Source organism: Ctenopharyngodon idella, chromosome 14, assembly GCF_019924925.1.
Source record: "Ctenopharyngodon idella isolate HZGC_01 chromosome 14, HZGC01, whole genome shotgun sequence".
NCBI lineage: Eukaryota > Metazoa > Chordata > Actinopteri > Cypriniformes > Xenocyprididae > Ctenopharyngodon > Ctenopharyngodon idella.
Genome location: NC_067233.1, coordinates 29,289,754 through 29,303,159, shown reverse-complemented (window position 1 = coordinate 29,303,159; position 13,406 = coordinate 29,289,754). Strand labels below are relative to the sequence as shown.

General features: G+C 36.7%; 1 protein-coding gene across 8 annotated transcripts in view; it reads right to left on the bottom strand.

The window, feature by feature from the left end:
- Positions 1-484: 484 nt before the first annotated feature.
- gria3b (glutamate receptor, ionotropic, AMPA 3b) overlaps positions 485-13,406 on the bottom strand; it is a 135,101-nt gene continuing 122,179 nt past the window's right edge. Inside the window, exons 14-16 of one of the 8 annotated variants that reach the window (XM_051860812.1) lie at positions 12,690-12,804; positions 6,515-6,762; positions 485-3,358 (exon numbers count right to left, since the gene is read on the bottom strand). In XM_051860812.1, coding sequence (XP_051716772.1) covers positions 6,517-6,762; positions 12,690-12,804 — 361 coding nt within the window. In that variant the 3' untranslated portion in view covers positions 485-3,358; positions 6,515-6,516. Of the gene's footprint in view, positions 3,359-6,514; positions 6,763-7,893; positions 13,363-13,406 lie in introns of those variants that run through there. The other 7 variants (XM_051860811.1, XR_007924949.1, XR_007924948.1 and 4 more) reach the window with 7 other exon arrangements.

Sequence of the window (13,406 nt, the reverse complement as noted above, 5' to 3'; positions counted from 1 at the left end):
ATTAATCTCATAACATAGTTATCATGAATTTTTCACAAGTGCTCCTAAAAAGAAATGTAAGCGTAGAGCCCTGATTTCTATGGCAACACTATCAACACCGAAACGAATCTGCAGAAGTCAGGTGGTACAAGTCAGAGCTCTTTAAGTTAAACTTGTTTATGTTCATTATTATTGTAATATTATGTGCTTCGAGACATGAGGTAATTTAAGGCTGTGTCCCATGACGCTTTGCAGACTCTGCTCTGGCTGTGCTCATGTGTTCTGGAAGAGGTGTGGTTTTAGAGAGCACTCTGAAGGGAGGGTGGGGCCTAATGCTTTCAAAGCTAGTTTGCTATAAAGTGGTGCAGGGATAAAGTATTTTTGTAGGCCAAAACCCAGAAACGAGTTTGCATTTTAGCGCTTCCAGTTCCATTGTCCCGAAGTCAATATTTTTTTTATGGTTTTTGGTTAAATGCCTGAAATAAAGTCTGTGGTGAACACAAGCTCAAGATATTTTCACGTTTTATTCTAAGACATAAAACACATCAGTAATACCCTCTTGTGATTTTTTTGCTTTTGTGTCTTGAAAAAGGCTAAATGGGACTACAGAGGTCATTGGGGACATCATCAGCTGAACAGGTAAACTCAAATACGCACTAGTCGCTTTCACAGACTCGTAGAGCAGCACGAATAATTGTTAAAAGATTGCAATCTCGATTCAAACACAGACACGATCTTATTCCAAAATGACAATAATTCGGCTATGTCTATGAAACCTTTGACAAGTACGATCTCAGCAAACATTCAGATCTGTGTTGACGCTGCTGCTGATCCAGAGAGAGTAGTTGTCATGTATGAAACAGCTAAACAAACAGTCTTTTCAACCACACAGTATCATTATTTCTCTGTCACAATAATTCAAATTATCACAGAAGTACTGGGATAAAAGTTTATAGTTTGGATATAAACACTTATGTCTACAGTAGTGATCAAAACAGAGTAAATGACCATTTGAAAGTAACTTGATGCTTCAAATTAAGATTCTATCAATTACATCGTTACACCAGTAGGTGGTGACAAGTGACTGTTAAAAAATGTATTTGTCATTGAATCATTCATTCAACAGATTTATTAAAAAAAACACTGATTTATCCAGTAATGAAACAAATGAAATATTTATGAGTGAGTGAGTCATTGAATGTTTACTGATTGTTTAAACAAAATAATTCAAATGAATTAAGCTATTAACTCAAACTTTAAGGGAAAATGTTCTAAAAGACAGAGAGTTGTCGGAAGCTTAGTGATGGTGATGTTGAATTCATGTGACCATGGTGTAGGTCGTTTATAGCCTACGTTTAGCTTTTTACTTCTGCCGATTGGATTTAGGCTTCAAAAAAACTTTGTGTTCATTTGTAAAGATTATCATAATGAACAAAACGTGCGAGAATCATAAGCTTTTGTTAGTCACAGAGCTTACTCTCTGCAATAATCCAAAAGCCATTGGAAAAATCCTATGTGGTTTTTGTCAAGGGAACCAGTGTGATGCTACAAAAATTCGCCATCACTGAAGCGCTCTATAGCTAGCCTCTCTGAAATTGCCTACCCTACCTTTAATACCCAAAAGATAATATTTTGCTTGCATGCAACAGAATATTCCATACATTTTCTTTATGGGGGATAAAGTCAATCTTACAACATTTTCTCAGTTTGTACACATGGTGCTGACTCCATTTATTTATTATAACGAACACGGTTTAAAAAAAAAAAAAATTAAAACAAAAATATTCATTAGTGTGAAAACTTCAGTATTGACGGAGAATACCATTCTTGTGTGGTTGATGGTTTCTTCGTAATCCAAAACCTTCTCAGCACAAATAGCCTGCATTAATAATTTGAGGACCACAGACTCGAGGAAAAAAAAGCCTCCACACATTCTTCTATACATTTTTTTTTTTTTTTTTTTTGTCTTTATTTACAAAATGTATTAAAATTCTTTGTACAAGGCCTCACTATCAGGGCTCGGGAAAGGACACCCACGCATGCATGTCTTACATCAGCCTGCCGCCTGCTCATGTACTCTGGGCTGAAGTGCAGTTTTACAGTTAGGAGCAGGTCAAAATATGAATGCTGAAACCGACTTTCTACCGACCCTCTAGAATCTAATGGAAGTCGCAGGGCTTTACTTGGCAATCACAAGTTTTCGCATGCAGATAGAAAATTTGGGAATTCAGTCACTCGTTTGTGAATCCTTCACTAGAAATGTACAGTTCGTTTAGATTTGTTTTCCACGTTGTAGTCTTTTAAAAGCTTTTCATTATAAAACTATCTGTCCATGGTCACAGGATCAGCAATATCCTCCAGCCCCACGGAGTCACAGTTTGTTTTCCTTCTCTCCAACACAAAAATGTCACAGCAAAATGTAAATGTGCTAAGCTTCCCGTTAGCTCCGTTTATAAATCTATTGTAAATGTTATTAATCCTAGTCTTGTTTTCTAAATAATTCACCAAACACTAATAATGCTCATCAAATAAAACTAAATCTCAAAGCTTGATTTCATGTGCGAATTATATTCGGAAAACCGTGAGGTAATCAAATACTACATCGTAAAAGCCATGTCCTTTTTGTGGATTGCGGTTTATCTACATTAATGTGATCCGTTTTATAGCTTCTGTTTCTTGTATAGTATGCCGTAATGACTACAAAATCTTGGAAGTTCATGTCAAGCGTGTGCGAATGAATGAAACCGTGAGACTCTGAGGTGATTTTTGGTTTTCTGAAGCTCACGTGTGAGAACGCCATTATTGAAGGTCAAATGGGGTTTATAGCTTCTGAACTTCTGAGAAATATAGATCATCAGACAAAAGAAAAGCACACAATATACTGCAACATATCCGACCGACTCACAAAGATCCTGATCTTCTGATAAATTAATACACCGATTGAATGAGTGTGAAAGCAAATTTACAGTATTACACGCTCGACCACCAGATTCCACAATGTCCAGAGAGGACGTCTCGAGTCCGATCAGCTCTTTCGGTGTGCTAAGATCGCAAGTGATGGCTTTATTTCTCGCTTTTTATTTCACAGATATGATGATGGCATTGATTGGAGTGATGCAATGTTTCTGCGATGAGTTTGCATCAGTGTGAGACTCTGAATATTCCATAAGGCACTGAAGAAATCTATTCCAATTCTCGCGGCAGTCCACGCGGCCGTGGTCTTTGATTAGCGTGCTGTGGCGTCTGCGTGGGCAGGAGAGGCTGGAGTTGATGTGTATGGAGAGAGTGGGCGAGAGGGGCGGCGACCCCTCCTGAAGATCCAGCCGTCTCTGTAAGGTGTCTTGTCGTAATCGTCACACCACGCTGCCAGGCTGTGAGTCTGCAAACACACACACACACACACACTCATGTTTTTTTCACTAGGACATTCCATAGACTTCCATTGATTTTATATCAGGTTAATGATATTTTCTATGGCCTAACCCAACCCCTACCCCTAAACCTACTCATCATAGAAACGTGTGCAAAACATTAGATTTAAATAAAAACATATTTTGGCTTAGGGCTGGGCGATATGGCAAAAAAATAAAATCTCGATTTTTTCAGAACGATTGACCGATTCACGATTTTGATTTTTTTTTTTTTTTTTTACTGTTTAACTAGTCAACTTAAAAACTTAACTACAATATGATTTAAGTAACATTCTCTTTATTAACAATCTGGTTAAAAAAAGTTCCATTCCAAGTGCACCACACATGAAGTGATCAACATGGTGTAAATGTAAAACAATGTTAAATATCTTTGCAGAAATATGCCTGAAATATGAAGGCAAATGTTGTACAAACTTATCTTAAACACATCCTATATACTCAGAAATAATATAAAATAAGAAAATGCTACATATTTCTTAGCCAAAAAGTAATAGCAATAAATAACACCAGTAATAGGCTATTATTAACAGCAAATGCTTTGTAAAAACAGAAAACAACAGCAGCTTTCAGCCTGTCACCATCATGCAAACATGAAATATCGAACAGGTTTACAGGTTTTTGCATTCCACTGCGCTATTTGTCCTATTGTTTTTATGTTTGGCGGGCATGTTTGGGTGTTGCACTTGTGTCTCGCGTCTTTTGCAGCGTCTCACCCATGAAACGGCATTCTAAAAACACGGCGGTCAAGTAAAAAAAAAAAAAAAAAAAAGCTCGACTCGCGTCTAATAACTTTACCTTTTTTTCTCATTCCACTGCCTGCGTCTCATTTTTATAACGCAATAACGCATTTATGAATGAACAGCCGCTTAAGAATAGTGTTCTACGTTCATAGAGCGTCACATGAGAGCGGTTAATCAGGCGCGCCGGCGCCATCATGAGGTCGGATCATTTTCTTCTCCTAATACGGTTATCATTGCTGTATTGTCAACATGTCCAATTGTAACGCTTGCTAACATTTTTATTAAAAATCGCGATTTCTCGATTTAAAAAATAATAAAATCGAGGCAAAACATTAAATTCGAATTAATCGGAAAAATCGCCCAGCCCTATTGATTTAAAGGCTGATTTATAAGCCTTTTTTAACTAGTGAGGACAGCAAAATGTCCGCACTAGTCGGTTATCATAATATTGCACTATATAAGTGAAGACATTTGGCCCTCACAAGTATAGTTAAACCTGTACACACATTCTCTCTTACACATACTGTACACACACAGGTTTGTTTTGCTATCAAAATGAGGACATTCCATAGACGTAATGGTTTTTATACTGTACAAACTGTACATTCTATCCCCCTACACTACCCCTACCCCTGAACCTACCCATCACAGAAAACATTGTGCATTTTTACATTTTTAATAAAACGTTGTTTAGTATGTTTTTAAAGCTATTTTAAATATGAGGACTCATGAAATGTCCTCATATTTCATGTTTACATCGTAATACCAGTGTAATACCCATGTCATTATACAAATTTGTGTCCTCATAAATCACAAAAATGCGCACACTTTCTCTCACTTTCTTACACGCACTCTCACACACACTCTCTCTTACATACACACCTCTCTCTCACACACACTTACTGACACACTCTCTCTCACACACACACATTAGAGACTCACTGCTCTATGAATATGCATCAGAGAGTATCACTCACATTGTACCTTGTATTATCATCTATCCTCTGATGCTGTAAAATGTTACATTACATCTTAAAACATTTTAAATTGATTTTAAACATGATCAGTGGAACATTTGGAAATAATGAAAAATCTATAATGTATTTCTTTAATTCATTATAACGCAGGCTTCAGCAGCTGCTATGAGACTGAATCGTGTCAAGAACGCATCCTGGTCATATTTCACACCAAAATCAAAAGAAAGAATAGTTTTTAGTTATTTTTTTTTCCTCATGACATTTTATGAAAAATGCAACACTCCACCCTATTCTTAAGGTGAAAATATTATTTAAATACAGTTCAAAAGTTTGGGGTCAGTATTAAAGAAATACTTTTATTCAGCAAGGATGTATTACATTGAAAAGTGACAAGTAACGACTTACACTGCTGCAAAAAACAAAAATTTATTTTTGTTGTTGTTGTTATACTTTCTATTCATCAAAGGCTTGAAAGGGAAAAAATTATCATGATTTCCACAAAAATATTAAGCAGCACAACTGTTTTGAACAATGACAATAAGAAGAAATGTTTATTGAGCTCCAAATCAGCATATTAGAAATATGGACTAATATTAGAGTAATGGCTCCTGAAAATTCAGCTGTTGAATAAATTATATTTTAAAATATATTCAAATGGAAAACAGATCTTTTGTAATAATTTTTTTTACAATATTGTTATAAAAAAAACCCCAGTAATATTTATTTTTGATCAAATAAATGCAGCCTTGCTAAGCAGAAGAGACGTCTTTCAAAAACATAAAAAAAAAATAAATAAAAAAAAAATAGTATCTGTTGGGCTGTAATATCAAAATAATGTCACAATGTAAAACATATTAGTGGCTGTAAAATACTGTATACAAATCTCTTGATTTTTGGGGTGAAATATGACCCGATTTCTTTGAGATTCACTGATTAAGTGTATGTCCTGATTTGATATTATTGAAAGTCATTTCAGATGACTTCTGTCACTATTTTAGATGATAATGATAGCTGGTCTGTTCCTCCAGTCTCTGACTGTCCCATTTCTCCTGTGTTGGTTTGGTTTGTCAATTTTTTTTTTTTTTTTTCCTTTGCCAAATGATACACATGTAGAACATGGATATCTTTCACTATTGCCAGAGTACAAATATTAACAGAATGTGTTTCCATCGCATTCCGTAGTGCAGTCTGACTGATGCAACCGTTTGAAAACAAGCCAGCATTGGGGGGAAAAAATCAGCCAGAACGCTGCTGTACTTCTCAATTGATTCGATTATCTGGAATTAATGACATTGCGAGGACAAACACAATCTCCCGCTTTGGCACACAAGCCCATCCATCCAGCACACACACACACGCACATGCACAGGCGGCGTAGAAGCATTACCGTTAGATCTTAACGCTCTCTGTTCCATACACGTTGTATCCTTCTCGGTATGTGGCAAAGTTTTGGGTGTTGGCTGGCGGGGCTGGCTTATAGTTTTGGGCGTTCTTTTCAAGTTTCAACCGTTTGGCTTCTGCACGTGACTTGTAACAGAACTCTATCAAAGCCACCATCATGGCCAGCCCTAGTCCACCAACCAGAATATAGAAGACACCAGCAACATTGCTCAGGCTCAGTGCACTTGTCTTGTCCTAAGAGAAGCGAGGGACATAGTTAGCATATCTCGCAGTGGCAATCATTTGACAACACACACTATACAGCTCTTCACATGTTCTATCAAGCAGGACTACTGACTATAAAATACATTTCTACTGCTACCAGAGGAATCTAGATTCCAATGGAAAGATTAAGCCAAAATATCAGTCTATGAAATGGCTCATCTAAAGTTCTAGCTCAATGTCATTTAAAGTCAATTAGGACCATAACTGGTGAATGTAGATATTTTCTCTAACCTGATCTTCTCATTGGCTTCTTCATGTATCTGAGGAAGCTGGTCAGTTACGTACAGGTCAGACCTCTGACTTAATAACCTTACTTTAAACAACTGCCTTTCCATCCTTTAACCTTCAAATTAATATTTTGACATATTTTCTACACCAGAGTACTGAATTTAAGAATCAGTCAAACCATTCTGCTGCAGTTTACCCCCCAAACTTGTCCATTAAAAATTTGTCCATTAGTATTACATTATTTGCCGTTTATCGAGCTGGTTTTTAGTGCTACATTTTGACTATTCTGTCTATTATAACAAATTCATTTCCATCTTCACTTTCTAAACAAAATAAGTCAACCTTTGCTCCTCTAATGAAACTTGCGCTGAAACTATTTGTCACGATGAGAAACGATGTTCATGGTTAACGCCACAGGAGGCTCAATAATTGAATAGGCATTTTCCTTGAGTAAAAGACAAATAAGTAACAACACTAATACATCAAATTTTAAATTCGAAGTTTGGTGAGTAAGAACTGCAGCATAATGGTTATTGTGTCATTTATATCAAGTGAAAAATAAGCAAGAAAGACAATTGGTATACAAAAATTAATCTAATCTGTTGATCAATTTGTACTTTTAACTAATTCCCCATTAGATTTATCATTACGGCTTTATGTGAGGGCATTCATTGGAGGAAATACTAAAAAAAACAAACAGAGAAACAGAAAAATATTTCTTATAATTTATCTGATCATCTGAAATAATGGGGAATTGTGCAAAACTGTAGGCCACACGCCCCCTTTTTTTCCTTATTTGTGGCCATGAATCATTACATCTACACATGAGTTAAATCAAGCTACTTGACTATTGACTTGTTCTTTGCATATGAACAATATGTCAAAATGCAATTTTTTGAATCAGTACAAAAGACCTGCAGCGACTGACCTTACTTCCCGAGTCCTTGGTTCCACATTCACCCTTATCGTACCACCATTTGTTTTTCAGCTTGGCTAAGATGCCTTGTTCACTGAGTTTCAATACTGCAAGGTTTACAGGAGTTCTTCACGTGGGAAATAACATAAATAACATTATATTATGTTATTTTATGTTATTCAAGTCTTAACTACTTCATACTTTACAAAGCGATAAAGCAGGGCTCCTGGCCATTATCAACACACATGTGGCAGGCATTCTGACTAGTACCTTCCATTCACCAGGGCTAATCTAGTGTGCCAGGACCTACCCGTATCGCTTTGAGTAATCGGCATACACTGTTAAGAGAAGAACGGGCAGGTTTCTGAAGAGATCGCCTGCGTGACTATAAAAGCAGAGAAGCTTCTTGGTTAATTTGATCATCTGAGAATGTAGATCTCCACTGGAACCCTCGACTGACTGACAGACCAATGAAAATTACCAGTAGTATTTTGCTCAGGCTGAGGAGAGTTGACGTTAGGACTCTGTGAACGGATTATAGGCGGAGAGTACAAAGAAACCAAACAAGCAGACACACATACAAAAGTAAACAAGACCGGACACAAATAGTGAAAGCATTTACCAAGGAAAACTTTGCGTTTACCTGTGTTCTGGAGTTAATGCGGCATTAACCCAAACTGCTGCCTACTGCAGTAATACTACGTCTTGCTAATCGGTGGCTACAGGTCCTGTAAATGACATTAGCATTAGCGGCTAACGAAGCAGGGACTATTGTAAATAAACAATCTACTTTTGATCAATAATTGATGTAGAAGCCATTTTGGATTGTACCCTTTAGTTATATGTAATGCTAGTAGATGTTTCAGATGATTAAAGTCAACATGAAATCAAAATTTGATTCCAAATCTTTTATCAAAATGCAATAATCTGCTCTGCCTCTGAAATCACTTATATCCTGCTCTGTGGAAGCTTGTTTCTGCCACAGAGTAACTAATATATATATATATATATATAATCACAATTCTGACATTTTAATTTTGCAGTGTTGAGTTTATATCACAATTCTGAGGAAAAAAAAAAAAATCAGAATTGCAAATTACAAACTTGGAATTTTGAGAAATAAAGTCAGAATTGTCAGAGAAAAAAGCAGCAATTACATTTTTTTTTTTTTTTTTTTAAATTTCATGGTGGAAACGAGCTTCCATACTGCACAATTGATTTTTGTATACTGTATAAAATTGTTGTAAATAAATATTATTAGAGTATGTATTAAAAGAAAATAGTATTTCAGGCTTTCTACTTCAAAATTTCAAGTTTATTCGATGTACTTGCCATTTCTTGATTATTTGCCTTTCTCATTATTTGTGAAATTTACTAGCAATTTCTGAGTGAAAATTGTTTCAGAATAAATCCATTTTCTTTTTTTCAGTGTAATGAATGCTTGCCATATCGCTTTTCCACAATATGCAATCAGTTCTTGTTGATTGAAATAAAGTGCAGATTTTTTTTTTCTTGTTGAATATCACATTTAACTTTAAATACACGTTGAATGGGTTGCGGTTATCATTTCATGTTGACTTTAAGTGTTTTATATCCTAAATATTAGTGCTACAGAATGACATTTTTTCTAAAAAGATATGTAAACTGCTATGATTACATTTTTTTTTAACTATAATAGACAGTTAACTCTTTTTTTTTTTTTAACTATAATAGAAAGCCATGCCATCACTCCTCTAGACATAATTAGTCGCTTAAATGTTCTTTACATTTCTCATGGCTGCTACTGATTTAGCTTTGTGGTCCTAACATTTCTTTTAGCTTGGGGAGAGACATTGATTAACAACGTAATTATCCTCAGAGCGTTTGGAGCGACTGGAGTGGGAAACCTATCAGCAGCAAGGATGGCAGCAGGCTGCCAGGGGCCGAGAGGAGAACGGGTTGTGTGACTCATGATGTCTGTTTGTTGCAGGTGGCTTAATGTGGATTTTTCTCCTGTTTTTCTCTCTTTTTGTTCTGTTTTTCCACAGCTGGCTGTGCGGCTGGGTCCAGACGTGCCACTGTAGACTCACTGCATTAGATCATTAGAGCTAGCCCATCCACTGCGTGTCGACTAATGGGGGCTTCAAATCACTGCAAACTGCAAAAACAGAGAGCTGGAACAAAGAAGGTGATTATGAAAGCTCACATAACCTTTCACCTTCATCCACAGGCAGGGGGCACAATGTTTTTGATCGTACTGAAAAACCTGCTCCCTAATAATTAGCACAGACGTTATTTGAAAGACTTTAGGCCCCATTTTCAGGAAATAGAAAACTATGGAAAAGTCCAAGAAATTACAATTTAAGTCAACATGAAATCCAAACTTGCCTAATAAATTTGCCTGAATACACATTTCTGGTCTAAATGTGTGCGGTTCACCAGTGCCTGTTATCTTTGATCAAAATGTAAAGACTCGCTTGCCTCAGACAAAATGGCTTTTGTTTTTGGATGATGTCACTTAGGCCATACTTCCTATGATGGCATGTTTATGTCTTTTTCTAATCCAAGCTCATTGGAAAAACGTGCATGTGGCGGAATTTGTGCAAAATGATATTACTTTGCTTCTTGCATGTTTCAAAGTGAAATATCGAGTGAGTGGCGCTGAAAGCATGTTCAGTTTAATCTGAAACAGATGAATTTGAATCTGGCAACGTTTATTATTTTGGTTGTTGTATGTATCACTGCAGTTCAGAAATGAAATGTCTGGTAAGTGGAGCTAAAAGTTTAAAGCTCTATTGAGTATTGAGTTTTTTGAAAATAATGTACCATCTACATTAAACCTGACCTTAACACTATTGGTTAGGTTTAACAAAAGCAAACGTGAGATAAAAACACATTTGCTGAAGCAACCATGACATTTTAGCATTTTAGCTTTAATTGTGACTAATGTTTCACAAGACTCGTACCTGAGCACTCTGCATCATAAGTCCAATGCTGTACCAGGTGAGCTTCCGAGCAAGTTTACTAAGTAAGAAAAGCCATACATATGAAGCAAAATTGTATGTATCAGTATGTTTTTGCAGTTTTGCAAAGAGACACATTTTTCCCAATGAGCCTGGGTTGCCTTTTTCTTTTCTGAGTAATCCAGCCTTTCTAAAATCTTAGTATGCAATAGTCAGTGCAGTAATTTAATGCTGGTTAATGTATTAAAACATATAATAGCAAATAACAACAGCCCTACATAGTTGTTTTCTTTTTGAACTATCAATAATCACCAAATTTCACTCAGAAATGTCACATACGAAAGTGGCGAATGCCATTTCATGTTGACTTTAAATCAAATAAAAAATCTTCCCAACATCCCCAAAACTGAGATTAGGCAACCTATTCAAGCACTAAAATTTGTTATATTTTAAGTGGTGAAAAGCTAGCATTTACAATCCTAAATGTTATGCAAATGTACACTGAACTATTTTGGTAGATTGCAAGAAATTTCACTTAAATTGAAATGCTTTTAGTGGTTACATAAATCCTTTTTACATGCCGAGAAAATTTCTGCTCTATATTGCATTTATTATACAAACGACATCCGTGCTCCACTTCGGCAAAATTTTAGGTCCTGAAAATGAGGCTTTTAACGTTGTACACTTTCATGGAGAGTCTGGGACACGCATGAAAAAGCACTGTTAGCCCTCATCATGTGTGTCCCCATTTTTACTATTATTCCCAAAACAAACAACAAGAACAGTTCCATATAAAATTGCCCTTCTGTATGATGTGAAATGAACTGGAAAGTCTAAGGGTAGCACATCAGTTAATCTTCACCTCCATATGAGTACAAAATAAGGGCTAAACACGTTCCACATTTACCCTGCTGTGTGGGTTAACATTGCCTTCGTGGAGGAAGGAAAAACAGCCAGGATCAAATGAAGGAATGGATTTCTGATCCTATGTTCAGATTGGTGTGGAGATGGGAATTCTCTTGTATGTGTGCTATTCTTAGCCCCTCAAGCCTCAGATCACATTGTTTGTGTCAGTGTTTTCTCTTACCAGCCTTGATGAGACTAAACCTACAGTCTTTTAGTTTCTGTCAGACATTAAAGCTGAAGTGTGCTGAAGTTTACATAACCAGTAAGTACATACATATCCATTGGTAGGTTGATTCTACTAAGTGTAAACACACTGCTGGTTTTGGAAAGGGACTTTACACCTTCCACTTTAATGTCTGGCATAAATTGGTGATAGGTAGCATTGTTATTCTGCCCGAGTTACAATAGACTAACCTTAGCCATAAAGGAAAACTAACTAACAAGACTAGGTTATCCTCCGTTGACAGCTGCCTAGCAGAAGCAAAGCGAGAAGGCAATCTGAAATCTCTCTTTACTGTCTGCTAGGCGGATGTTTTGCCTGATTCCTAAAACATGAACAGTTCACCAGTCTCAGCGCTAATATGGCTAATGAGCTAGCGCAGCTCTAGCTGCTAATCGAACAACACTGACAGCATCGCTAACATCTGTGGGTAAGCGCTAGTGTTTTAAAAAAACAAAAAAAAAAAACAAGATTACTTCTCCTCAGTAGGACAAAATCATACTGGTCATTTTCTCTCCTCCGTTAGCCAAGTCAGGGTTCTGGTTTTGCTCTCAGATGGCACATTAATGTGGGGTCACTGAAAGGATGCGTTTTTCTTTGGATTTGGTTTGGCTCAGTTCAGGAATAACAGGCTTGCCGATTACTCTGCACTATGGTACCCGATTTCGGTGACATTGAGGCTGACCTTGGAGTCACCTCCCCCGCTGCCGCACTCTCCCTTGTCGTACCACCATTTGTTTTTCAATTTGTCCAACAGGCCTTGCTCATTCAGTTTTAAAACTGCCAGGTTAACAGCATTTCTTGAAACAATAAAACATAACTTGTAAGAAAATGCACAGGTCTGTGAGCAATCTACTGCATTAGCATAGTAGTAGTAATATGGTAACGTTACTGAATACGGTGAGCTACTACTACTGAGAGTCAATTATAGCAGTAATCAGAATGGTTGAAAGAGCACAATTTGGTTAAAATTTCACGAAATATGAAGGTAAGAGACGCTCAGAGCAAAGAAAGTGTTAAATATTCAAGGTGGCATGGAGGGTTACGCTGTTTCAAACTGAAGTGTGCGGGATGGGGACATTGTCATTGAGAAGAAAAGTAACAACAACAAACATCATGCAATTAACATTCGTCACAAGTGACAGCGCAGCTTTTACAAGCTAAATTGAAAAACCGTTGAACTGTTAAATTAAAAGTGACAACACAACAGTCAGGAAGGACAGCCACACGAGACAGCGAGAGAAAGATCGAAGGACAAAAAAGACAGCAGAGAGACGGGAAGGGACGCAGACACACACACACACACACACAAATGTGAAATGATTGCCACTCGAAATGATAAAAATCTGGTTGAAAAACTGGAAAAGAAGACAAACATTTAAAGAAGAGAGAACTGATCAGA